This window comes from Ptiloglossa arizonensis, chromosome 13, assembly GCF_051014685.1.
Source record: "Ptiloglossa arizonensis isolate GNS036 chromosome 13, iyPtiAriz1_principal, whole genome shotgun sequence".
NCBI classification, from domain to species: Eukaryota; Metazoa; Arthropoda; class Insecta; order Hymenoptera; family Colletidae; genus Ptiloglossa; species Ptiloglossa arizonensis.
In genome coordinates this window covers 11,114,755-11,141,288 of record NC_135060.1, presented here as the reverse complement: position 1 = coordinate 11,141,288, position 26,534 = coordinate 11,114,755, and the positions used below count along the sequence as shown (strand labels likewise).

Below are 26,534 nucleotides of genomic sequence, written 5' to 3'. Positions count from 1 at the left end.
AATATACATGAAATCAAAACATTATTTTTATAGTAAACAAATGTTAACCATAGGTTAATAACCACACTCATTGTTTGAGACAAGACAATTTTTTTTATTGAATTTTTCCGTGTAAAGGTCCGTACTATTACAATATCAGTACAATTATTTTTCTTTACGTTATTGAAAGATTTTGTACAAAATATCCAGGTGATTGTTTACCAAATACTAAGTAATTGGAGTGAACACAGGCATCAGATTATATACCAAATGTTTTAATATTTATTTAATTCAATTACTCATAATAGAAATGCAATTCATCAGTAACGAGTTGAGTATTGTAAAGGACAACCATATTAGGTTATAAAATTATGCAAAACGTGTCCTTAGATTCCATATCAGTTGATCATTGGACATTTGAGTACAATTGTAATTTATAGTTTATGTAATTGTGCAGTAGTGGAACACAGAATTAATGTCTTAAACTTTTTCATTCATATGAGCAATCGAATTAAAGTTGGTATGTAAAACATACCATTCATGCAATGACTACTTAATATAATGCAATTTGAAGCGTTTAATTATCAGTGGTTCTGATGTGTGTAGTCAATTTGGTATACCCTGGAAAGTTCTTCAAGGCTCCACCTTCAACAACTCCACATCAAAGATAAGAACAGCATCTGGTGGAATAGTGTGTCTTTGTCAAGGATAACATAATAAAATATATTCATGTAACTAGTGAAATTAACCTTTATATATGATTATTAAATTGAAATGAATTATTATAATATCAGGACAAATAATACTATTTAAATAAATAGTTAAAAGGTTAGTTTGTATTTACACGCGACAAATACATAATTATTATGCAATATGTATTTTATATTTCAACTTAACTTTTAGATTAGTTTCAAATCTGAAAATCAAATAGTTAAAATAAATATACTTTATTACAATTTCTCTAATTTATTGAAAAATTTTTGATTCATTACATTTATTTTAATTATTTAATTTATTGAAAGAAATTCAAAAGTTAGGTTGGAATATAAAGTATGATTTATGATTATATTATTAATTTTCATTGTTCAAGAAAACAGAAACTATCAAAAAAGTGATACACACACACACACACACAAAACTTACATTTATACGTATACAAATTTTTACTTACTCTTTCTGTATATAAGGAACAAAAATAATAAAAATATCCTTTATCAAAAGGAAAAAGTAACTATTAAAAATATTATCTACATCTGAATAAAATACATATTGCATACAAGTTGAAATATTCATTCATTGATATCTTGTATTGAATTCTGTTTTTTGTATAGTTTTTTTTTCTTTAAATAGTGTTATTATTGTAATTAATAATACTGTAAATTTCTACTTCATATTAAAGGATATACTCCAGGATGTCCTCGGACACCATAGCCAAAGTCTGGTGAGCAAGTTAACCTAGCACGCTCTCCAACACACATTTGAGCAACACCTTGGTCCCACCCTTTAATGACTTCTCCTTTACCTATTTTGAATTTAAATGGCACCCCACGGTCTCTGCTAGAGTCGAATTTTTTTCCATTCTCAAGGGTACCTATCAGACATTTAATACAAATGACAAACCTAAGATTCGGTAATAAATGTTTCTATAATAATTACAAATAATTCTATTTCTAAGTAACTTACACTTTAGTTTTACTTTAAACTCTCAATACCAACTATAATTTATCAGTTTATTAACAATTTCATAAGTATTTTATAAAAAATAACTAATGTTCTATTTAAGAAGAATGTATATGAATGTGTAGAAAAGTTTCAAGCACAATATTAAAACAGATATTGATGGTCTTTATAACTTACTTTCAACATACAACTTGATTTGAAAATGCTGTTAAACACGTTTACCTGTATAATGGACAACTACAGTCTGTCCTCTTTTCGGATATGTCTGGCCTACACACACAAAACATGATTAAGAGAAATCTTGCATTATAAATGAAAAATACTGATTTTCTAAAATGTTATACATTCGTCGAGTGTATTAACTAATGATCGAAATCACCTTATTTGGAAAGGATCGAAGACGGAGCATGCTTTTCATAGAATTTCAAGTTGTAAATAAATCGCATCGACATGACTTTACAACGTATTTTCATCGCAACATGATTAACAAGATTTATTCAAAATAGAGTAAAAAAATAATAGATAGGACTCGAATCGGAAAGACGAAGCCAACGATCGCATGCGAAAAGTGAAAGATCACAGAATATCGTGTATAGAATAATTACCGTCTCCAGGAGAAAGAACTTCCACATTCACGCCCATAACTACGTATTTTCTGTCACAGAAATTGGATCCTCAACAAAGAGGCGAGTAAATTTTGTTACGAAAAACCGGGCGATTTGTACCGGTAAGCAGAATTCACATAAACGTGGTCTTTGTAGCCGAAAAAAACGATGCCAGTCCAATGATGTTCGGTTAATATAACAAGGTATCTGAAGATACCCTCAGGAAAGAAATTTTAACTGGAAAAGCCGCCAGTAGGTTCGCTGCTATTTCATAGCTTCCGGTTAACGTGCAACGATCGATGACAATATTTCCGATCGCGACAAATTCAAAGTAGAAATTTCTTCGTTTGTTTTTTTATATCATATTTGCATATAATATATAAAAATTCATGAAAAAGAAGAAAAAGGAAAATTAATAATAATGACAATAAAAAGGTGTAATTAACTTTTGTAATAAATTGTATACTAATTATAATTAATTTTTAGTATAATTTAAATGTATCCTATTTTATGAAATTCAATTTAGTTAGTCTTTTATTTGTTTGAAGTATTACATACGGTAAATTGAGTAAATTAATAACATAAATTTTAATTAGTTCTTCAAGCAATGAATTTTAATACCGTCTTTAAATAATAAAATATTTAAACAGTAAATTTAATGTTTCCTATAAAATAATAAAATACATATTTTATTTTAAAAAATAATAAAACCGAAGCAATTATATTTATCGTTAAATATTTTGGTATTAAAATTTACAACTTGAATAACTAGTCAAAATTCTTATTAATTTCTCACTCAAGTGGAATTTGTTTAAATAGAATATGTTTTACAAGCAACAATAAATTTTTATAAACTTTATTATTACTTTTATGTATAAAATTAGTAAATAAGATAACTCAGGTAAGTACATATACAATATTCTACGGAATTGTTGATAGATCACAATTGTACTGGAAAAGTACATAAGCGAAAATATTTTTTACAAAGTACTTATAGTAATAGTAGTTGCCAGTAAAAATAAACTTATAATACATACATAATAAATTAAAAATTTGTATTGATTATACAAAATCATAAATTATAAATATATAAATTATGTGTATTAATATACATATTAAAAATGTACCCAAATTAGTATAGTTTTGTTAATTCGTTACTTTGTAGCATCAATTAAGATAAAACTTGTGAAATATCTACTTAACAAATAAGTAGGAAAGGAAGTTCTCATACTTCAAACATAAGTACAATTTTATTGGTATAAAGTTAATATTCTGTAACTTATACCAATTTCGTTTAAGTTTAATGAAGTAATACCAATAATTAATGTAAAATACTCAGCACCAAAGTTAAAAATATAGATTTTTAAACGTTTAAAAAGATTACACCAAATTCTTAAATCCTTCTCCATTTCATCTTATACACTTTAATATCATAATATTCAAGTGACAACTACAATCTATGATTGTTTACTGTCTAGATTGTATATTCTTTCTAATAAAGCTAATGATATACTTCCTGGTATTCTTTGATGTTGCCCTATTAAAATGTTGAGTGCATCAGCAACCTGAAAATAATAATAGTAGATTTAAAATATCTGAATTTCTACATGTTGTATTTCTGTTTTTATTACCTTCAATTGTAATTTTTCAGGCGTAAGACTTGCATCATATGGAATTGGTTTACCAATGTATGTTGTCAACTTTACTGGAAAACCGCCATAAATAGGTACAAAAGGAAATCTTGTTGCAGCATATATTCTCAACCATATTCTTCTACCCCAACTTATTGTTCTAAATGCTTCTCTAACATTTTTTGTAAATAAAGGTATTATGCACTGTTACAAAAATATTAATGTTTCAAAATTGTGCAAATATAAAAATGAAATATGCAAATAAAATAACATACCACTTTGGCATCTAATGCAACCTTTGCAAAACCTACTCTTTTCTTCCACATCAGTTGATAATAAGAATCTCCAAATTGAGCTTCGTATACACCACCAGGTGAAATAGCAAGCATGTTTCCCTCTTTCAAAATAGTAGAACATATTTGAACAGTACCAGGTATAACTTTCAGTGCATCAGAAATAATAGACCACCCAGGACACTTGAAAAGAAATCTATCGGCGACTGTATGAATCAGTCTTGAATTTAGAAGTAATACTTTAGATATAAAATAATAAAGATCTATTGGAATGGCTCCATGATAGTATACAAAAAGCACTGGTTCATCTTCTGGTATATTTTCCAGTCCAACTACTTCATATCCTGTGAAAAGCATGAAATAATGTGAAAAGATTTAAATGTTCAGTATAATATACATGAATATTTTTAATACCATACATGTTGAACTAATTCGTAGTGACATGAAACTACTTATGTTTTAAAATTATACAGAATTTATTGTAAAATAAAACTAAACAGCTTATAAACTAAAAATAATCTATTTCATGACCTACCATACCAAATCCAACCATGAGCATCCCAAACTGCAGCTACCACATTACGAGCTGCATTTCTCCAATCAGTTCCATAGGCATTTCTTAATCTAACTCTATAAAAAGAAGGAATCATAAAATATTAACTAATTAATTCGTTATATGTATGTACTTTAGCTAATAAATCAACTACACACCTGTGTAGTTTGTACACATATAATATTAATGCGGTCACATATAATAATATTACAATCACAAGTGGAAGTAAAAATGTTACCAGAAGTGGCATTAAAAGCCATGATAACCAAAGTGTAAAATCCACATCGATATATTCAACTGAAAACATTATTGCACGAAATGAATTATTGATACATAGTTTTTATATAATACGATGTGCAAATAAAATGTAAATAAGAAATTAAATATATAAGTAATTTTAAACAAAGAACTGTACAAAGTTTATCTTACTCATAATTATATATAATTACCAACAAAACTACTAATATATAATATCTAAACATGCTTATAATGCTATCAACTTTCATTTCTAAATTGTTGATGCCAGCATATTTTTTACATATCATGTACGTACTAATATTGTATAAACAATAAATATAAAATAACATTTTTACCTATAGTATCTTCTAAAATTTTCCGTAGGTTGAATATTATGGAAAACATGTTTACATTATACAAAATAGGAAAAACAGGAGTAAATATATTATTACAATTACAAAAAATCTGATATTATTTCATAAAACAGCCACATATTCACTAGTTTCAATGCAGATAACAAATTCTAATTTTTGGTCCTGCTTTCTATACATTTCTCATTTATATTCCAGAATAATATTGTCTGAATGTAATTGTATTCGCAAATATTCAAATTTAACATGTTTATACTCTGTCATCGTTTACATTTATTCACAGTTTGTTATATTCCATACAGTATTGCATCGTTCATGTCAGTTTCAGTATTCATTCATCGATCTCATCTTAATTCCTATATTTAATACATGATATTTTACAAGAATTACACCTGTCCATATTTCTATTAAAAATTACATATAAATAATACTACAAATTTAATAAATCGGTAGATGATAATTGGTACATAAGTTTGTCACGCAATCGCGCATTGTTGTAGCTAACTTCGTATACATCTGTTCTAATTTGCATGTACAGTAAATTAACAACTAGTTACATAATATTTTAATGAGTTTGGTTTTTCTTCTTTGTAATTGTTCATCACACATCTTTGATAAAAACGATTAGGTAAAATCTATATTTCTTGTATTTCCTAGAATTTCTTATTTTTTTAAATTTAAACATATATTGTTTACGCTATCTATAGAGATAACTTTTAATGTAAAATAATATAATAATAATCTTTCAATATTGTATGTATGAAGCAATAAAAGTATATATATATGTGAAGGATTAAAAAATATTTGAAAACATTTTATTCTATTTTTAATGAAAAAGACATTTTGAATATAATTAGAAAGTAATTGTAATATATTGTTAATTTACTCGAAAGTTTTATTAAGTATATAAATTTAAGTTTTTATAATTGAAAAAAATATTCAAAAATATCCAAATTTTAAATAACAAAAGTATTTAATACTAACAATGTGTTGTACTTTAAGCTGTTTTATACATATTTTTATGCAACTAATTATTTATATAAAAATTATTTAATCCCTTTTTAAGACTAAATTTTGGTCTTTCTATAATTGAAATACCTTTATGAAATAAATAAATTAGTTCAGAAATAATTTTGATATATTATTAAAATGAACTCTTCGCATTCTGAATGATATAAATGGCAATTAAGTTACTAGTGTTTTATTCAAATTATACAAATACACTATGAGCTTAAATGTATGTAAGTTGTATTTTTATTACGTTCAACAATATTTACTGAGTAGTTAATTTATCTGTAGTTTTACGAGTAGTTCTGTTAAATATAACAGAAATATGTATAAAATGATTAAGATAATTTGTGTTATAAAATACTTTCAAATTGACAAACTCAAAATAATCTGCATTTAAGAGATGGCGCTGAAAAATAGGAAAACGCGATATAAATCACAAGGAACCTTGCAAAAAATAAAGCAGTTATAATTATAGATTGTCCGAAGCATTGAAGTGAATTAAACAATTCTATAGTATTTTTACTTTATTTTGTCATGTGAGCTAAAATTGCGATATTTTAATGTATTTAAAAAATCAAAGAGAGTAAAAGAACCACTGAGAAAGGAATTCGATATCGGCGTGAAGTTTGGCAGCATATTTCATTGGCGAATTTTCACGTTAACATATTGTCAGTTAAGTTGCAATCTCATATAACTTTTAATCATTACCAATATTAGTGAAAAACGAAATAAATCTATTTGTAAGGTGAAATTTGGAAAATACAATTTTAGAATTGCTAAATATTAATAAAAATTTTATCTCACATTGTATTTCAAAAATATGTCAGTGATTTCATTATTTTATCGTAAATGTGTATAGTGCTTATGAATTACTTATAAATATTACTTCAGGTACAAATTAATACTTCCAATTTCAATAATACATTTGCATCATCATTACTGTGTGATGTACTATTTGTGTGTTGCTACTGTATTTCCAATCTAGATTTAATTTGAAAATTTTTTCAACAATAAACGAATCTTGCTCCAATATGCTATCGTATAGTTTATAACGAATAATGACACATGTTAAGCAGTCGACAATCAACTTCCTAACAACGTGTCACTAGTTAACAAAATGGTTTTATGATACATTGATATTGTACCTTAGCGTTCAATGTAATAAAGGAACCTTCTGGGCATATTTTTTAAATCTGTGTATAAAATTTAGCAGTAAAAATAACCACTATTTTGCAGTAAAAATAACAATGCATAACGTGGTAAATAAAGAAATGCTAATAGCCTTTATATTAAAAACACATTCTAAAATAAATAAAAGTTATATATTTGTATATCATGTCATTTATTGCACATTGCACCAATATCTGACGTGATTATTAATAATAGGTGTATTTGCACATTTATGTATTTCGTATATATCCACTTGGTTTTAAAGTTGGTGAATAAATTAATAAACTAAATTTCTTTATGAATGTGGGTGTGATAAAATTATTATTATAATATATGTTTAATAACATTTATTTTAACAGATATAAAATGGTAACGCAGTACTGAAAATTTTATAGACGGAATGTCAGACAATGATTACTTACCCATGTTTTCGTTGCATGGTCTAGATCCTCGTGGGAGGATAGTAAACATAGGATATTCTGGAACTATAGAGCCTAATACTAATCTTCCAAAGTCTAAAAGTCTTCCAAATTTTGAAGTAACTATATTAGGATGTCATTCACATCCAAGGCCAGAGAGACAAGCTAATGAATTAAATAATGGTAAATTATTAATTATTAGTATTCATATATACATACTAAGAAGTTAATAATATGTAACAATTTGTATTATCAGTGTGTATTAACTAATATTCAAAATCATATACTTGGTAAGAAATAATTGAGCATGTATTTGTTAAGTATTTGAAACAAGAATATAAAGGATTAAAGAATAAGTCAAATTTTATAATCTGAAAGAGTACCAAAGTTACAGTCAATACTATGAATTAAATTAAAAAACATTCTGTATAATAAGTATGTAATATCCTTCACATATTTAACTTTATAAATATATTAAGTAGCATTTTTTGTTTAAGCAATACTCAATGTTCAAGCTGCAGCAGTTGCACCTACTGAGGAACCAGTGTCTGAATCAATGGCTAATACACAACCAAGTGATGTAACAGATGGAGCACCTTCTCCAAATCAACCAGAAGTCGTTGGGCCAGTAACAAATTTGGACGATAAGTATGTATAGTATTTCATATAAGTTTTAATTTTGTTAAACAGTATACATGTAAATATGTATGTATAAAATCATTTTTATTCAATGCAGCAAAAGATACTGTTGGGTATGTTTTGCAACGGATGAAGATGATGCAACTGCTTCATGGGTAAAACCATGTCATTGTCGTGGTACAACTAAATGGGTTCATCAAGGATGCATACAAAGATGGGTTGATGAGAAACAAATAGGACGTGCAGGTGCACGTGTAGCATGTCCACAGTGTAACACAGAGTACATCATTGTATATCCAACAATGAGTCAGTTATTTTAAAATCTATAAGCGTTTAAAAAATTGACTACAATCTAAAATAAAAAATCAATATTAATGATACATAGAATTTATGTTCTATAATTAATTATTTCAGGCCCATTAGTAGTGGTATTGGATGCCATTGATGGAATAATTTTCCGAATCTGCCCAGTCATAGCAGCTACTTTACTTGCTGGATCTGTATATTGGACAGCTGTAACATATGGAGCATTAACTGTAATGCAAGTAGTTGGTCATAAAGATGGTTTAGCTATGATGGATCAGACTGATCCTTTAGTGCTATTAGTTGGTTTACCAACTATTCCAATAATATTGATTTTGGGTAAATTGGTCAATTGGGAAGACCAAGCACTTGGCCTTTTTAGACGACATGCATGTACGGTTCCTATTTTAAGGCACTTTTTGCCGAGTAGGTATGTAAAAGGGAATATAAATATAAAAATGTTAAATAAACGTTATTTAATTACTTTAAATTAATAAGCACCTATTACTTCAGTTATTCTAGAGATGACAGAGCGCAATCTGAAGACGAACCACCTTTGAGCGATCCAGTATCAACGACGCGTATTCTTTGCGGTGCACTTATATTACCAAGTATCGCCAGTATATGTGGCAAAATATTCTTTGAAAGTATACCCTCCAATTTTCAAAGAACGTTACTTGTATGTATTTATATATGTTTACTGTTAATGAAAAAATGCATTTTAATAATAATTAACAATCTTGCGTTTAATTTTGCAGGGTGGTATAGCATTTATAATGATAAAGGGAGCATTCAAGATTTATTATAAGCAGCAGCAATATGTACGACAATGCCGACGTCGTATAATGGATTATACAGATGTCAATGTTACAATGTACAGAAGGCAACAAAATTCCGAAACCAATCAAACAAGCTAAATAAAAATCCATAAAAGATCCTTGAAAAATGTACTATCAAGGAACTAAACTTCTTAGTGTACTTTGTACACTAACGTTCAATGTATTACTTTTATGTAATGTAAGTTTATGGGTACTATAATCAGGTATAACAAGTACGTAAAATATATGTACATATATGTATGTAAGAATGGGAAATTATCATTATATACATAAACCTGATTAGTAAGTTATAATACATGTCCGATAAAAAATGTTACATCTCTTAAATGTATTAGTAGAACAATAATGTCTATTTCATTGTGTAGCAAATAAGAAATAAGAATCAAGTTACACTGATAATAATGTTTCCATACAGTTCAATGGTTTTTTTATTGTAAATTTAACTCTTGCAGTAGCGTTCGTATAACTAGTTATAAGAACGCTCAAGATGTACGGGAGAAAATAGTAGTTGCTTTTCTTATGTCAACAATGTTTGAAGAAACCTTCGAATGTCGGCGATAAAATTGAAATCGTAAACATCTTATCTTACAGACATGTAAAAACATACATATTGAATTGAATGTTATTTATGGTCATATTTTGTTTGCAAATAATTACTCACGTATTAAGAATATAAACATACACTATTCGTAAATGATCATCCATTTATTCAGATAGAAGATATACGCTTTTTGTAGCAAAGGTGTTAAAAATAATGAGCACAAAGAAATCTTATTTACCTATCAAATTTGTTGTGCATTGAAAAATAAAAAAAAGCTATCTTTTAGAATTCACTCACAATTTGACTGCTATGTAAAAAGGACAGTATGGGAATTTATTTCCATGTGTTCACAATTTATTTCTATTCTAGATAAGTATTAGATCAGATATAAAACATATATTAATATGTCCAATAAAAGTTTTGTATGGAAACTTTATGTAAATGCTTTATTTGCTGTAGACATAAAGAACTAGTAAACACCACTGATTCCAATTAATAAATTGTGTCTCTTCTCTTCACCTCGACAAAACAGTTGTGTAACAATACATATAATAATAAACATTGGTCAATTTACTTAAGTATTTGATACATACAATAAATATTTTTTAAAAAGACTACAATTATTTAATTACAATGAATTTTAAATAGAAAAACTCAGGTACTAAAGAACTTTTCTAAAAGAATTGTGTAATATATAAATATATTTATTATTAAATATTTTTTCCTCTAATGTAAGTTATGAATTAATTAAGTACAACACATGTTTAGAAAATATTTTACCTAATTATCTTAAATAATCATAGATATATTTTCTTGGTCTGTACCATGTAGGCAATTAAATTTGAAAAAAATGTAATTTATACACCATAAAAAGTAGTACATAATTTACAGTTGAGATAATATTTCTACATTTTAAATATTATGCAATACAGGTATCATATCGTTTATATAAATAGAATTTTCCTTTTCATGTTAGGGCTATCATATACTTCTTATCATACTTTATACATAAACTGTACTATAATACATTCTTTGTTAACATTCTAGCTCTGTATATCAAGAAAATAGTAAATTTAATGTAATTATTTCATATTTGTTATCGTTTTCGCATAGGTAACTTTTATAATTGCAAAATCAATAAAAACACAAAAGAAATGCAAATGTTCTGTTTAAAAGACAAATATTTTTCTACTATTGCAGAAAATACTAAATAAAATTGAAAGTAATATTACAAAGAATAAAGTAATTTCTATTATATGAGACTTACCTAAATAATGCACATATTCGTATACATACATACATACATACATACATACATAGATACATACATACATACGTGCGTACGTGCGCGCACTTGTGTGTGTATGTATACTTTTAATATACAAAAAAAATACATATTAGGAAAAAATAGTATACATTCAATTAGAACATAAATATTTTTCAGAGTTCATAATATAATTCAAATTATGTTTTGAATTGTAAATGCTATAAACTGTTAAATTCTTTAACAAACTGGACATAAAATATGCTTGGATACTTTACGTCACATTAAGGGTGGTCCTGTATACTTAAGAGTTTTAGAATAGAAATCTGGTGGACCTTCAATAACTAATAATTTAACTTCTTCAATTATATCTGCTGAATCTGTACATAACTTAGAGTTAATAGTTTTAAAAAATGTACATGGTCTTGGACCCTTTCCACAATCATCTACATCATATGGTGGACTAAGTATGTCTAAGAACGCAGCAGGGCCTTCAATACATGAAATTTCATGTAAATTTTTATCTCGTGGCGTAAGAATACAAGCAGGTGAATTACTATGTAAAGATATTGGTCTGTGTCTAAGTGCTGCTATTTCTTTATTTAATTTGATTATGTGATCATCGTTTGTCTTCAAAGTATAACTGTTCACTTGGACAGCACCACTGATTACCTATACATTAAAATTCAAGCAAAAAAAATTGATTTATAAAAAATACAAAAATAATTAGATCCAAATAATGAGTATTGAATTTATAATAATATATGTCATAAAAAAAAAAATATATCTATTTTACCCACCTTTAAAAAGCCATGCATTCCAGGATGATTATGCATTGGCAATGTGACTCCATGTTTCAATATAAAAATTGAAATAGTTAAGTCTTTATTTTCAAATATGTCAATAACACACATTGGTGCAGGTTGTATCTTTATGAAGTCAAGAACTTGCTTGTTTAAATTTACATCCTCGGCTGTAATTTTGTTCATCAAATTCCATAATTTATCAAAATTTTTTTGGCAAAGCTTAAATCCGACGTTTTTTCGTCCGTCAAATGTTTTTAACGCTTGCTTCCATACAATTTCAATTGCTGACGTCATATTTACTAAGTTTATAATACTATTTTCGTGAATTCACCTTTCAAAAACCATATTGTTACGTTAATAACATGCTAACAAATAATCGAAACACAAGTAATCCATGAAATTACGTTAAAAGATTTGTGCTACATAACCTTAATTATTATGATTTGAAATGATCAATTATGAAATTGTTGTGAATTTGTCAATGATTTGAATTATGTAACAAATTTTAATAAATACCATTAAATTATTGTGTGTAAAACTTATTCACATTCCATAGTTTTCTCAAAAATTTCATTGGATAAATTATATTAAAATCTTAGAGGTTAAACGAAACTATGAATTTCTTTATTATTACGTATCACAATTTATTAACTACTATTGCAACTTTTAAATAGGAATGAACGTTATTAATATATATTTCAGTTTCTAATTAACTTTGGTCCGTAAAACCTCACATTTGGTACTAAACTATGCAAAACATGGCTATGGACTCGATTCACACAGGTGATACTGTAAACATACAACTTGAAACTTAGAAGCATGTATTTAATGACGGTTTTTAAAATTTTTGTAATAACTTTATGTGTGTGTAATAAATGAAAATAAACATAACTATTCATGTGTTAAAATATTTAAAGAATATTTGAAAAGAAGATTAATGTTTTTATTAGTTTTATGAATTTCTAATTTGAGAAATAATATCGCATTAAATATTTGTAAAAACTGTTACTTTACACTATACTTTAAAATATTGAATACATGTTTCCAAAAATGTAATTTTCTATTAATATAACTTTATTTAAAACACAAAAACAAGAAATTGTTATGAAAAGTAATAAATAGTGGAGAATGTAATGTACTTGGAGAACTATTTTTTAGTAATTTCTTGAAAAATACATACCATGTATTATATGAATATTATATATTTTTGCTGACTATGAAGTATTTGTATTTTGTTATAATTATGTACATGGTGAATTAAAATTAATGAAAATATTACTGATTCTGTGAACTTGGATTAATGTTTCAACCAACAGAATGCCCTCTATCGCAAATGTTGGTAATTTAGAATCGAGATGAGCTTTATTTATTTACTATCCAAAGTAAACTTTCTTGGAATATAATTATTACTGAAAAGCGTATGAAAAGCACTTGTTTTCTTATTGTAATTATTGATTTCGCTGCAAAGGTAAGAAAGGGTAAAAACTTTGCAATGTATTCTATTTATTTGTTGATACAAATTTTGTAATATATGTCATATCAAATAATATTTGGATATTAGGAACCCGTTTTACTAATTTTTAATGGTATGGAAAGATGAATTTTATCCATTTTTTATACTTTTACGAATATTTTGCACGTGTTTATTATTGTGAAATCTTAGTTTAACAACTATAACATTTACTGTTGTTTATTACGGAATTTCCAAAGTAATTAAGTTTTTATTATTATGAAAGCATTTTTAACGCTTTAGTAGTTAAGAGTACAAGAATGGAGGATATTTTTTATTGCAAAAATATAATATTATAGTGTATAATGTTAATTGAAGGTAATGTGAAATTAGGTATCATTTGTGTGCATATTTTATTTTGTACATTCTACTATATATAAGTAATTAAAGAATCTATTATATATTATATTATAACAAACATAATTCTTGATAGCTATGTCCAATGAGGAGCGTTTGCGGAAGCTTCTGTCAGATTTAGGAAAAGCTACATTGCGCGGAGTTCGTAAATGTCCAAAATGTGGAACTTATAATGGGTCACGTGGTTTATGTTGTAAGAATAAATATTGCGATGCAGTATTCAAGGAACCTGGTGAAAAAAGGAAATTATCAACAGAAGCTTGTAAGCTTATTACAGGAACAACTGCTCAAGTTTTTTCTGTTCGAGTGCGTGACAAAGGCCCAGATTATCGTGGATTTGTTCAATTACCATTAATAAATGCAACAATTTCTAATGAAATGACAACACTTATTTCACAGTCTACTGCATTGTGTTTTGTCGATAGTTGCGAAAGAAGTTTTGACACTAGTGTTCTTAAATGTCACGTAAGTTCAACTAATAGTGCACGTTGTACACAATAACATATATTTATAAAGTCAGACATCTGTACAAAATTTTTAATCTTTTTTTTTATAGGAAAAGAATTCATCTGATGTGCCTGTTTCTACATGCCAACATATACAGGCAGCTTTAAGATGTTATGCAGAAGCACAGCCGTTAACATTAAGGAATTCAATTCTATCAACCTTAAGTGTAAATAACGAAATGAAACAAGAAATTTGGTTATTGGCTACAGAAACTTCAGGTCCTTTAGTGCAACGTGTATCTAAGAATATAATGGCAGTGAAGTGTAAAGCTTCACCAAAACATCCATTAGGTTACCTTCACTTTTCTCTCTTTGTTACAAAATTGAAAGATAGAATTGAACATCGTTATTTCTGTTCTTGTTCTGCATTTAAGGCAAGTAGAAAAACCAAGAAACATTTTATTGTATTGTGAAATAACTGTATATTTGGGTATTGTTAAAAATATTGAAATTTGTTGCAGGGTACAGCAAAAACAGCAGGGGATAAAGCAGATGTGGCACAGTCTTCACAGAGTAAACGTTGTGTACATTTTTATGCATGTATTTGTGCATTTGCTAGTGATGCAAAGTTATCCGAGGAATTTAGTTACTATATAAACTTAGATCAAACTGATTTCAGTATACCAAAACCATTCACAACAATGTTGCAGAATAATGAACAAGATAAAATAGTTGGTATTGGTAAGAAAATTGAATTTCGTCAGATTTTAAATATAACAAAATATTGATTTTACACTAAAAGAAAACTTGCAGATCTTGATGGTTTAACTACAGATGATACAGATACGCATCTTTTAATATTTCGAGATGATACTTTAACAGTGCAGAGTTTAGATGGAAATAGATTGGACTTAGATTCAATGAATTTGGATTCTACAATCTTGCCAAATAGTATTGTTGAAAATATTGAAGTAGAATGTGATCGTACCTTATTAGAAGATAATAATATGATATCGCAAGTAAGAATTTGCTGAATGTCATTATAAAAGTATTTTACTTAAAACTTAAAATATTAAAATTATTTTAAAATTGTTTAGGTGCACAATTTAGAAGTAATTAATCAAAATGGCGTGCAACTTGGCGGAAACACAGTAAAAATATTGGAGGATCAGACAACCATAGATTCTAAATACAATCTGCTTAATAATAGTCAATATATTTTAAATGATAATAATATAAAAGTATTGAATACTGGAACTTTAAAGGTTCTTGATACAAATACAATTTTGGATGTGAATAATATGAAATTGATTGATACTAATACTGTTTCAAATACAAATGGTGTGAAAATAGTAAATAAGAACGTATTGATACAGTATGATACTGGAAATATATCAAGTACAGAAAGTAGTAGTACACAACAGCCAATTTCTACAAAGCGAAAAAGAGATGATAAACCAACAACTACAAATACCACTAGTTTAAATAATTTAAACTCAATAGAACCAAGAAAAGCTAAAACAAAATTACAAATTGTTAAAAAGTATCAGAATCCTTGTGAAGATTTAGATGAAGCCAATATTAATTTACCTTTTATTAAATGGTTAGCCTCAATAACTGAAAGAATAAATCAAACTATGCATTTTCAATTTGATGGAAAACCCGATCCTCTAGTATTTCATGTACCACAAATATTTTTTGATTGTTTGCGAGAAAGGATATCGTGTGGTGGTAAAAAGAAACGATTACCAAATTCAACAACAGCATTTGTCAGAAAAGATGGTGTACCATTAGGTACATTTACTAAATACACATGGCAAATTACTAACATTTTACATGTCAAAAGTATTTTTGAAACACCGCTTATACCTTTGGAGATCACAAGAAGTTTTGTCCAAAATGCGGATGGTACATATGAGTTGTATAAACGGGAGGAAACGGAAATAGATCGGTATAAAAAAACCAATAACAATGCATTAATTAAACCTTTAGAATTAAAAACATATTTGAAAGTTGGTAAGGACTCTAAAAATTTGTATAATAAATTAACTTCCAGATGAATGAATATCATAAAAATGTATTCGTAAATGTAATAAATTTTCTATTTTATTTTACAGGAAATACTTCTCCAAATCAAGTTGAACCAACACCATTTTTGATAGAATGGATACCGGATATCTTGCCAATATCAAAAATTGGTGAGCTTAGAATTAGATTTGAATTTGGTCATGTAAAAAATGAGACAAGTCACAAATGGAGGAAAATAGCTTTATTAAAAAATTATTGAATGAATAATTTTGTAATAATTGTCTTTATATCACCAAATTTTCACTTTCCTATTATTAACAATTATGTAGGATACAAGATCTTCTGAGAAGAACTTTTCCGTGGAAAAAGAAAAACAATTGATAAATACGAAGCATAGTTTCGTAAGTTGTTTGGTAGATATATTTAAGATACTGAATAATTCAGTAGGTAAGTTTCTGTTGAAAAGGTAATAAAGAAATGCCTTAAATTCGAGGAAAAGTATAAATTTAAATTACTATAAATAGCTTTTGTTTAAAAACAATTTTCAGATCAATTTTAAAGAACTAAAGACTGACCTTAGTTTATGATATTGTTTTTGTAAAGATAAAATTTTGAGAAAACACGGTTTCTTTTAGAATAAATAATTCATATTTTCATATTATATCACTGATTATGCTGCATCATATTTGTAAAATTTTTATTCATTAAATGTATTCATTATACATTTTGTAATTAATTTATTGCAAGTGAATGTATCAAATATTAAATTGTATTATTATTGTATAAGAATGTGATATATTGTAAATATACAATTTAGATTGGATGCTGTTATGTAAAAGTGAAAACATATTTACATTATATAAAAAAACTACATTTGTTCTATGATCTTTCAAATAAATTACATATATAAAGTATTTGTCACTTTGATTTCTTGTATTAGTCTTTTATTTAAACAATTATATAACTTGATATTTGATTTATGGTCTACAATTTTTTGTATGCTTTTTGCATAAAGGAGATAAACATGATCAATTGGTCTTGGAAAACAAGTTAAATTTAATTAGAATTAAAAATTTTGAACTTCGCGTTCGCGTCCTGGTTCCAAATAAGTCTAATTCATTTTATTATGACTCGGATGATGTATTATTGTTGAATCAGTCGAATGCCTCAACTATTACATTATAAGATGATTTTTGAAATTTTTTCTCTTCAGTTATAGATATATCGTAACGTGATGGTGTCCATAACCTACATGTTCAGATAGACTGTTATACGAAACAGCAGTTTGTAAATAAAACAAATCAATCAGTAAAAGAAAGCGATTCACACGAAATCCCAATTTACCGTGTCGATTACGATCAACTTTGAGTATGAACTATGTTATGCATGATTAAACGGTGCAGTGTTTTGAGTTAAGTTTCGAACGGAAGTGTTGTCCTTCCGGAAATCGTCTCTGACGTAGAGTGCTAAAGAAGCGTACACTTCCATTTTCTCGACCCTTTCGGCGAACAGAGAGCACGTGTTTGCTTGCCGGTCGTGTTCAGCTCATTTTATTGTATAAAACTTTGCGTTAGACTTGCAGTCTGTCCGATCGTGGTGACGGAAGATCAAAAGCTTCTGATCGTTGTAGAGGCGAATTAACATGAATCCTGAAAAGTTGAAGAAGCTTCAAGCTCAAGTACGAATCGGCGGTAAGGGAACACCCCGACGCAAGAAGAAGGTATGTAAATTTATTTCAAATATTAACATGAATTTACAAAATTGTTGTCAATGCTGCCATGTTGCGAGTTTTTAAGTTCATGAAATTGCATGTTTCAAATGTCAATCGAACAATTTACGCATTTCGCTCATTTGTGAAAATTGTTTTACGATTCTCGAGTGATTACCATTCTTGTATGACATCAAAATTCTGCAATTGTACTGTGCAAGATACACGTTAATTACATTCGTAAATTACTCACACGTGCTTCGTATTCGCAGTATTGTCCTTTTGATGTTTTTCTTTCATTTTTTGCGTGTCAAATACATAATTAGTTTTATTGCTTCCTCGTGTACAAGTCTGAGATTGTATCTTGGATTTTTAGTTTATTAAGCTTTACGTAAAAGTTCTAATATCATAATATTAATAAGTACATTAAAAATTGAAGTTCTATACTGTTGAAAACAATTGTGCATTGAAATACAGCATTTTGCAAGAGAAAAATTTTATAATCAAAAATCAATATATCTATTATTCTACATACCATTTTATATGTTATTGTTATTTAATTACATTCAATGCATTTTTAGGTTGTGCATGCAACTAATGCCACAGATGATAAAAAATTACAAAGTTGTTTAAAGAAACTATCTGTGAACACAGTCCCTGGTATAGAGGAGGTTAATATGATTAAAGATGATGGTACTGTCATTCATTTCAATAATCCAAAAGCTCAAGCTAGTCTGTCCGCCAACACATTTGCCATTACTGGTCATGGTGACAACAAACAGATAACTGATATGCTACCAGGAATAATAAGTCAGTTGGGACCCGAAGGTGTTACACAGTTGAAACGATTAGCAAGTACAGTTTCTGGTAGCACAGTTGGTAAAGCAACATTGGAAGAAGACGATGAAGTGCCTGATTTAGTGGAGAATTTCGATGAAGCTAGTAAAGAGGAGGTAATAAATCTGTTTAAATAATGGTAATTGTGGTATGTTTGATACTTTATAAAATTATGTATAATATATAGCAAACAACAAAATAGGCATTTAATTATAGTGCACGTATATTATTGATAGGGATACAATTGAGTATTTACAAATAAGTACTTTAAAGTATTATAAAATATTATAGCTTCACCTTAGTTGTTACTTATTGAATAGAGATTAGTTTAGACACCTTACTGGATTAATATATTTTGGTCATATTTAATATCTCATAAAAATTACAATTATTATCAATGATTTACACCATGCTATCATATTTGTAAAATTATTTTAGCTAATAAAACTGTTACAAAGATATTTATTATTAGAGTATATTTGCAATAGCATTGGGTGTATATGTGATGTATAAACTTTAAGGTTGCTCCAAAGAAGGAAGCAGATGAAAGCGATAAAGCAGTTGGTGATAAAAAAGAAGCTATTACGAATGATGAAAAGAAAGAAGCCCCCTTAGCCACACCTGAAGCTTAGAGTATTCAACATCAAGGTAATTTTACTGTGTGAAATTCTTTGAACTAAACTGTGCCATTTGAAAAAATAAATTGTTTTTAATGTTTTCTTTTTACAGCTATTTCTTACAACTAACAGTTGTAATTGACAAGTTGTGAAATACAAGTTGCAAAAGCAATGCGTAAACGAAGTATCACTATACATACGTTATAAATATTTGACATACCCTATGATAATGCTATATGAGTAACAGTTATCAAGAAATAAAAAAAGCTGTTACAGAAATCAAAAGTTTCTATGGACGATATTTTTTACTTTGTTGCATTTGCTAATGGTAGACTTTGCTTTGAAACTGCTAAGATGATCTTACTCTTCCTGAATTACCATTACATGACTGTTAATGGTGTACGACATTCGGTGTTTGCATTTTAGGCATTTAATTTGATCGTTCGTTGACACGAAACGCGATGTGAAATTACGATTTTTGTTACGATCGTATTCATAATATTTTCTTCATTGTCATCTTGTGTTCGGATATGTTCTTATTTTGACGATAACGAATTCAAAGAATTTATAGGAATATCGATTAGTAAAATAAAATGAAACTTCCGGCAAGTGGTAACAGTACCCTTCCACCTATTCGCAGTGACGTTATATAGGCGGAAAAATTTATATAGAATATAAAAAAAGTAAAAAAAAAAAAAAAAGAAATTGCGCGAAATATTGAGGCACCTCTATTTTAATTGGTGGAGTTCATAACGGTTACGGATAAGAGTAGTTTTTTGCAGCATCTTCCCAGCGTGGAAAATGGGGTGTAATATTTTGTAATGTAAACTACGGAATAAATTCATTTGCTGGAAATGCGGGTTTCTACTTAAAATTCATGTTTTTCCAATACATTGTAGTCGTAATTTGTCAATATTTATATTTTCATCGATAAAATAGTTCTGTAATAACAGTGTAATTATGAAAATATACTAATAAGAGCCATTCTGTATAGTAATATACGTTTGTTAGCATTTTCCATTTACAATTTATATTCACTTACATTTGTAGATATAAATATGTTCACATTTCTTGAACATATTAATATGTTTTTAATTATTGGTACAAAATTTACACGTTACAGAGGTGTAACGAAGTTAATATGTTACAAGTTTTAGAAATGTTTACAGCAAGAGACATAAGTATAAGATACTTTTTTATTTTTTTTTATTGTATAAGTCTTATTGACGAAGAGCATTTTCTAATAAGTATAGTGACTATCATTGGCCAATAATCTATTCTAAACTATTCATTTACTGATTAATTGTTCAAAATTAATTTTGCTTATGTCATTGTTCAATTGTCATAAGTTCAAATGTTGTGTAAAATTATGTGATGTAACAATAGCAAGCAAGGTTTGCGTTAATAATTGTGAAATAACCGAGTAGTAGTTGGTCTGATGAAATGATGCCTTTAACCACTTGAACCTATTTTAGGTATAATAGAAAGCCTAAACATTAATTAACTTTGGTCTATAAATAACGTTGTTTTCAAATTTATTTTACAACTGCCGTTTGAAAGGTGATAAACTTCTGCGTTAAGTTTTGTTATATCACTTTATGTAAACCTGCGTTTATTTGAATGATATGCATTTTTTATGAAATTTTTATTTCTATGTTCTTAGCTTTCAAGGTTTCTAGCTTACAAGAAACTATGAATTTGCACTACACTACTTAATCGCATGTCATAATTACTATGATCTGTTGATTACACGCAAATCAAATATTTACAATTTATAGGAATTATATAAATTTATAACCTTTGAAATACTTAAATTCCTTTTGTGATGGCAAAGAAATAATTTTAATAAAGTATTCAATTAATTTGAGATGATGTTTATCTTCTACGTGTTTGAATGCATTTTTAAGACATAATAAAGTGCATTGGTTTGTACGTAATTAGAGAGGGGCATTGGATTGAAAACAGTTGAGAAACACTGATCCAAAGCGATCGTCTCAAAATCGATTGAATTATTTAGAATCTGTAGCGTATCATTTATTCTAATGGCTGTCACTCAGAAAGGTGTGCAATACTTTAATATGACTCAACGTTAAGATATTTTTTCCTTTCACAATAGAAACGATGAAATTTTATTTCTGCACGAAATTAACTGTCAGGAGAGAAACTGCGTTCATTTCTAGATTAATATAATCGAAAAAAAAATATTGGTAGGTATAACATTAATATTATCATTGATTATTTATCAATATATACTGAAAGTAATTAATAGAAAGCAAAATATTTTCTAAGATAAGATATCATATCAATTTTTTTTTAGGTAAGGCTCGAGTGTATAGAATTACGGGTTTCAAATGTATATAAAGTGTTATAAAATTATGGGACAAATCAAAACATAAATTTGTTATGCTAATAGAATTCGAAAAGTCCTTTACTATTTTATAATTTGAGCTGACGTTTACGAAGTAAAACAGTTACGATCTTGAGGTGTGACTACTGCTACTAATGAACAGATTACTCGTTACCGCTATAAGCAACATAGGTCACTGGCACAGAACATCACCCACGTGTTAACCCAGTCAGTGTTAAATCATCTTTAAGAACAATGTGGCTGAAACAGTTGAATGTTAGAATATGTTATGTAATTGCATAATAAATATGCTTAAAATAATAAAGTATACGAGTAGTCTGTGGTTTTGGCGTATAAAGGTTTCTTGAAATCAATGCGAATACATTAAAATCCATAGCACGGAGGTACATTTGGGGCAGTTCTATCAACAGCATACCTACGTGTATATCAATGTATGTGCGCGGTCAACTGTTTGGGGTTTGAACAGTATATCTTGGAAGTTAGATTTCTGATTGTTTAAAACGAAAACGAAAATCTCATAAATTGCAAAGAAGAACATTTTGTTTTATTTCTCTTGTCACAAAGAGTTTGTATGTTTCGGCTTATCACACAATTTTCGAGCACCATGTAGGACAAAAAGTTGTTAATTACTTTGAGATTGTGGCTTTACGGAATTATGTTAATTGGACCTTTCTTATCTATGTTTGTCAATATGTGCTCCTAAATCCTTTAATCTATTATTTAGATTAATTGCATAATACGTTTAAATTTGCATTCATATTTTCAAGACAGTTATAACTCAACGACATTAGTTTTTCTCCTCGTTAATATTTATGTGTTGTCGATGGCATATTTCAATTTCTAATTAGAATCCCTGACACCTGCGTTAACAAAAATATCGTTCAAAGTTCGAAAGCATCGTTAAGACACGTGCGCGCTTCTACTGCTTTCGTTAGCGAACATTTTTCTTTTTCTGGAGCTTTACAAAGCTTACAACTCGTCGAAGAAAAATTTTCGTTGTTTTTCCTCGACTTACCACGCATTTTCGTTGGAAACTACTTCTTCCTTTTGCTTATTCTCGTCCGCTCTGGTCGCCGATAAAAAAACATAAAAATAAAATGGAAGCAGATAAGACTCAGGAAAAGACACTGTTGAAGGGTACTACATCTTCGTCCGTGATTTTTTGAAAACGGGACACGTTAGAGAGGGCTTTGTTCTTATTTAGAGTGTTGTACTGCATAATCTAGAAGTCTTTCAAAATGTGATCCTGGTCAAATTTAGATGCTTGCTTTTTAATTAATAGTCTGATTAAACGTAACTTTGAAAATATTTTTAGTTTTATGCACATACTCTAGCACCTTGCTACAATATTCCAAGTTCCATTCGCTCTCATATCGCAATATGAAATCATTTAAAATTATCTATATTTACAAGAGTTATTATTATTGAATGTTGACACAAATAGATTAAAATGAGTTTATGTTAACACTTTCGCACTCATTTGTTGACCTTTTACATTCAATGAATGAATGCAAAGTGATGACAGAAAATTAATCATATTCTTTTTGTTTTATTTCAAGCAAACGATAAAAGGGATTTCTAGGGCAATTGAGCATCTTTTGGTATTTTGAGCCCTTTCGACATTGCCATTTTCCAATTACATGTGCTTCATTGAACTGACAACACGTTTCCTTTTTAATATCCAATGCGTTTTGATGCTTTAATGGTAACCTGGTCATTAGTCGAATAAAAAATGTTAAAAATAATTTTTATAATAATATCGTATGGTTATTTGATTATATTGATTTTTATATGCTAGTTTCTTTAACCAAGCAAATGTTTTTCAAGAAAGAGTCAAGCCCAAAAAGGATTAAAATATTAGATTACAATTGTATTTGATGTTCCTACAATTAATGATAAGTTTCTGTGTTATGTTTTTTTGTTTGGTAATATCGTGGCATTATTACTTTGTACTTTGAATACGAGATATAAATCTATGTCGCAAAAAAATTATCGCTCATTGCGAAATAAAGAGCAAAAAAGAACGACGGAGAGGTTGCTTTTTTTTTGTTATTCTTTACTCGTACGGCTTTATATTACGTTTTTACAGAGATTACGATATGAAACAACATCGAATGTAGTAGATGGAACGTGCATCTTCAACGCGTATAAATTTTCCAAAAGTTTGTTACACGAGCGTTCCGTGCGCGCACCGACATGCAAATACAGGGCCAATTCTGGTACTTGATGTTTAGTTGTATGAGAAAATAAGACGCAAGTATACTACGCTTTTATCAAGCGCCATAAATTCACTACGATTACGGTAACGGGAATTTCGTGTAAAGAATTCTTGAGCGCGATGTTCGTTTGATACGTTAAAGGGAAAAACCCTGACCAAAATGTCAACAAACAAATTGAAAATCGTTTAAATTGTAGCGGCAATTTATCGTTTGCAATTTCAATATCAAATATTTATTTGATATATTACAATATATCGTATTTATAATTCCGGTGAAATTTTAATTGCTGTTTAACGATTTATGCAAATAGTTATATGGCCACCTTATGGAAATTTTTTTGACAAACAAGCATCAGTTTTTACAATTAATTTACATTATAGAAAGAATGAATGATATGCAAATGTTGCCTCACAAGTTTACAACTGCATTTATTGAACTGTATAAATCATTTCCATGTTTATACAATGTTAAAAGTGAGGGGTATGCGCACAAAGAATTAAGAAATACTTGTTATAGCAAAATGGTAGATAAACCTAAGGAAATTGATCCCATTCCAACAAAAGGTAGTGTTGTTAACAAAATTGATAATATGCGTAGTTCGTATAGAAATGTTTCACAAAATTCTATTCAGTTTGAATGCTTCATTGAATTAACGAACAGTGTTAAAAATTATTTTGTATTTTGTGTTGCATTCAGCTTGGAAAAAAATTAAAAACACAACAGCATAGTGCGAATTGAAAGAAGTCAAATAGGACGAGTAAATCGTAAATCGAATGAAAATAAATTTGTTTATCTCTAATTTCAGTTCTTATAATTAGATCGGTAAAACGAATAAGCGCGGTAAATGAAAAGTATGAATATATCTATATAATAGAAACGTAATAGATTTTTCTCGCATTGTTAATATCGAATCGATTATAAAATACCTTAATTTTAAATATTTGAGTTTATTTGGATTACCAAATTTTTATTTCGTTGTTTTCACAATCGATCGTTCGACGTGTTTAGGTTAAGTTTGTAGACAGAATATTATTAATTCAATAAACCAAGGTATAGACTCAGAATATTGAAGAAGGACACTCTCGTGGAACTTGAAAGTTAAATGTATCGTCACTAATTACTTTCGAGTGCCAACCCAAGTATATACTAACTTACTAAAGGTACTCAAGTAGCCATTGTTCATGTTATCGATAAAACGTCAGGCACAATTCGTTCAGTTCCCCTGTGATTGTGATCTCGTGGGTTCAAAATTTTCATGCTTCATTACGTTGAAATACGTAACAAAATTTATTATAAATTGACTCCTGCTTCGTCTAAAAATAATATTACAAAATGGTACAAAATGTGTATTTTACCATATTCAAAAATTAACTATTATCGGATAAATTTTGTTACGTAGTTTTTGCATTCATAAATTAAAAACAGTGTTCGAATTTTAGTATAATAAAAATTGTAAATAAGATAATACTAAGATTTCTAACACAAATTTGGAAATTTTTACTGCCAGTACTAAATATAAAAATTTCTATCAAGAATTTAACAACATTCAAATCAGATTCGGCGAGTATTGTTTAATAAACATTTCGTACAATTTTTTTACGAATAAATAAATTAACAAAGTCTTGCAGAGGAACGCACACCTTATATAGGAAGTGCGACGAAAAGCATTTATAAAATACCGTATACTAATAGAATTTTCGATGAATAATAGATTAATTTAATAAATTGTGGAAAAATTTAACTACACTTTAATAGTTAATTAGGGGACCTTTTGACTGCATTATAAGCGTTTCTTCTTTTAGTCGTAAATTATGGGTGTAAAAGCACCGCTTTCATATTTTTAATTCTTTATTACCGAAACGCGTTTCTTGATCATTTTTTCACGCGTAACTATGGAAAAAGCAGTGCTACCGTGAAACGAATGGCTATGTAAATATTGAAAGAGGGTCTCCAGTGAAAGTTCTAGTTCTCGTTAATTTTTTAGTATGCACTCAACGGCTTTTGATGTCTCGAAAGTACTTTTCAAGGGATAACTTTTTTGGCATTCGATTAGAACACAGACTTCACACCTTTACGTTTAACGAGATGTCTTTAATGAAGTAT

General features: G+C 28.1%; 6 protein-coding genes across 15 annotated transcripts in view; 3 read left to right on the top strand and 3 right to left on the bottom strand.

Moving 5' to 3' along the window:
- Window positions 1–76: 76 nt before the first annotated feature.
- Window positions 77–2,489, bottom strand: Fkbp12 (peptidyl-prolyl cis-trans isomerase Fkbp12). The gene is made up of 4 exons (XM_076324994.1): window positions 2,265–2,489; window positions 1,882–1,929; window positions 1,384–1,570; window positions 77–670 (listed from the first exon to the last, which is right to left on the bottom strand). Exons 1-4 carry the CDS (start codon window positions 2,299–2,301, stop codon window positions 613–615), a joined length of 330 nt encoding a protein of 109 aa, XP_076181109.1. The 5' UTR covers window positions 2,302–2,489; the 3' UTR covers window positions 77–612.
- A 911-nt stretch (window positions 2,490–3,400) lies between these two features.
- LOC143153599 (DGAT1/2-independent enzyme synthesizing storage lipids) lies at window positions 3,401–5,858 on the bottom strand. The gene is made up of 6 exons (XM_076324993.1): window positions 5,335–5,858; window positions 4,900–5,038; window positions 4,724–4,818; window positions 4,171–4,532; window positions 3,896–4,099; window positions 3,401–3,829 (listed from the first exon to the last, which is right to left on the bottom strand). The coding sequence occupies exons 1-6, from the start codon at window positions 5,381–5,383 to the stop codon at window positions 3,722–3,724; spliced, it is 957 nt and encodes a 318-aa protein (XP_076181108.1). The 5' UTR covers window positions 5,384–5,858; the 3' UTR covers window positions 3,401–3,721.
- Window positions 5,859–6,803: 945 nt separating this feature from the next.
- On the top strand, window positions 6,804–10,117 carry LOC143153597 (E3 ubiquitin-protein ligase MARCHF5). Of its 6 annotated transcripts, none has more exons than XM_076324984.1 (7): window positions 6,804–7,028; window positions 7,890–8,132; window positions 8,447–8,597; window positions 8,686–8,894; window positions 9,003–9,321; window positions 9,405–9,570; window positions 9,650–10,117. In XM_076324984.1, exons 2-7 carry the CDS (start codon window positions 7,931–7,933, stop codon window positions 9,806–9,808), a joined length of 1,206 nt encoding a protein of 401 aa, XP_076181099.1. In that variant the 5' UTR covers window positions 6,804–7,028; window positions 7,890–7,930; the 3' UTR covers window positions 9,809–10,117. The 6 variants fall into 6 exon arrangements, with proteins under 6 accessions (XP_076181099.1, XP_076181101.1, XP_076181103.1 ...); XM_076324986.1 differs by having other exon boundaries at window positions 6,804–7,033; XM_076324988.1 differs by lacking the exon at window positions 6,804–7,028 and adding an exon at window positions 7,113–7,251 and having other exon boundaries at window positions 7,977–8,132.
- A 1,107-nt stretch (window positions 10,118–11,224) lies between these two features.
- LOC143153679 (2-aminoethanethiol dioxygenase) lies at window positions 11,225–13,629 on the bottom strand. Of its 2 annotated transcripts, none has more exons than XM_076325104.1 (3): window positions 13,522–13,629; window positions 12,336–12,672; window positions 11,225–12,207 (listed from the first exon to the last, which is right to left on the bottom strand). In XM_076325104.1, the coding sequence occupies exons 2-3, from the start codon at window positions 12,633–12,635 to the stop codon at window positions 11,815–11,817; spliced, it is 693 nt and encodes a 230-aa protein (XP_076181219.1). In that variant the 5' UTR covers window positions 12,636–12,672; window positions 13,522–13,629; the 3' UTR covers window positions 11,225–11,814. The 2 variants fall into 2 exon arrangements, with proteins under 2 accessions (XP_076181219.1, XP_076181217.1); XM_076325102.1 differs by lacking the exon at window positions 13,522–13,629 and adding an exon at window positions 12,858–13,124 and having other exon boundaries at window positions 11,226–12,207.
- Window positions 13,055–17,300, top strand: LOC143153678 (uncharacterized protein C2orf42 homolog). Of its 3 annotated transcripts, none has more exons than XM_076325099.1 (7): window positions 13,055–13,124; window positions 14,285–14,673; window positions 14,765–15,088; window positions 15,176–15,395; window positions 15,468–15,673; window positions 15,752–16,670; window positions 16,772–17,300. In XM_076325099.1, exons 1-7 carry the CDS (start codon window positions 13,091–13,093, stop codon window positions 16,939–16,941), a joined length of 2,262 nt encoding a protein of 753 aa, XP_076181214.1. In that variant the 5' UTR covers window positions 13,055–13,090; the 3' UTR covers window positions 16,942–17,300. The 3 variants fall into 3 exon arrangements, with proteins under 3 accessions (XP_076181214.1, XP_076181215.1, XP_076181216.1); XM_076325100.1 differs by lacking the exon at window positions 13,055–13,124 and adding an exon at window positions 13,681–13,809; XM_076325101.1 differs by lacking the exon at window positions 13,055–13,124 and adding an exon at window positions 13,804–13,927.
- Window positions 17,301–18,149: 849 nt separating this feature from the next.
- The window catches only part of Bic (bicaudal), an 82,947-nt gene continuing 74,562 nt past the window's right edge, over window positions 18,150–26,534 (top strand). The window contains exons 1-4 of one of the 2 annotated variants that reach the window (XM_076325891.1): window positions 18,151–18,402; window positions 18,972–19,343; window positions 19,749–19,875; window positions 19,957–20,843. In XM_076325891.1, coding sequence (XP_076182006.1) covers window positions 18,325–18,402; window positions 18,972–19,343; window positions 19,749–19,859 — 561 coding nt within the window. In that variant the 5' untranslated portion in view covers window positions 18,151–18,324 and the 3' untranslated portion in view covers window positions 19,860–19,875; window positions 19,957–20,843. Of the gene's footprint in view, window positions 18,403–18,971; window positions 19,344–19,748; window positions 19,876–19,956; window positions 20,844–26,534 lie in introns of those variants that run through there. The other variant, XM_076325892.1, reaches the window with a different exon arrangement.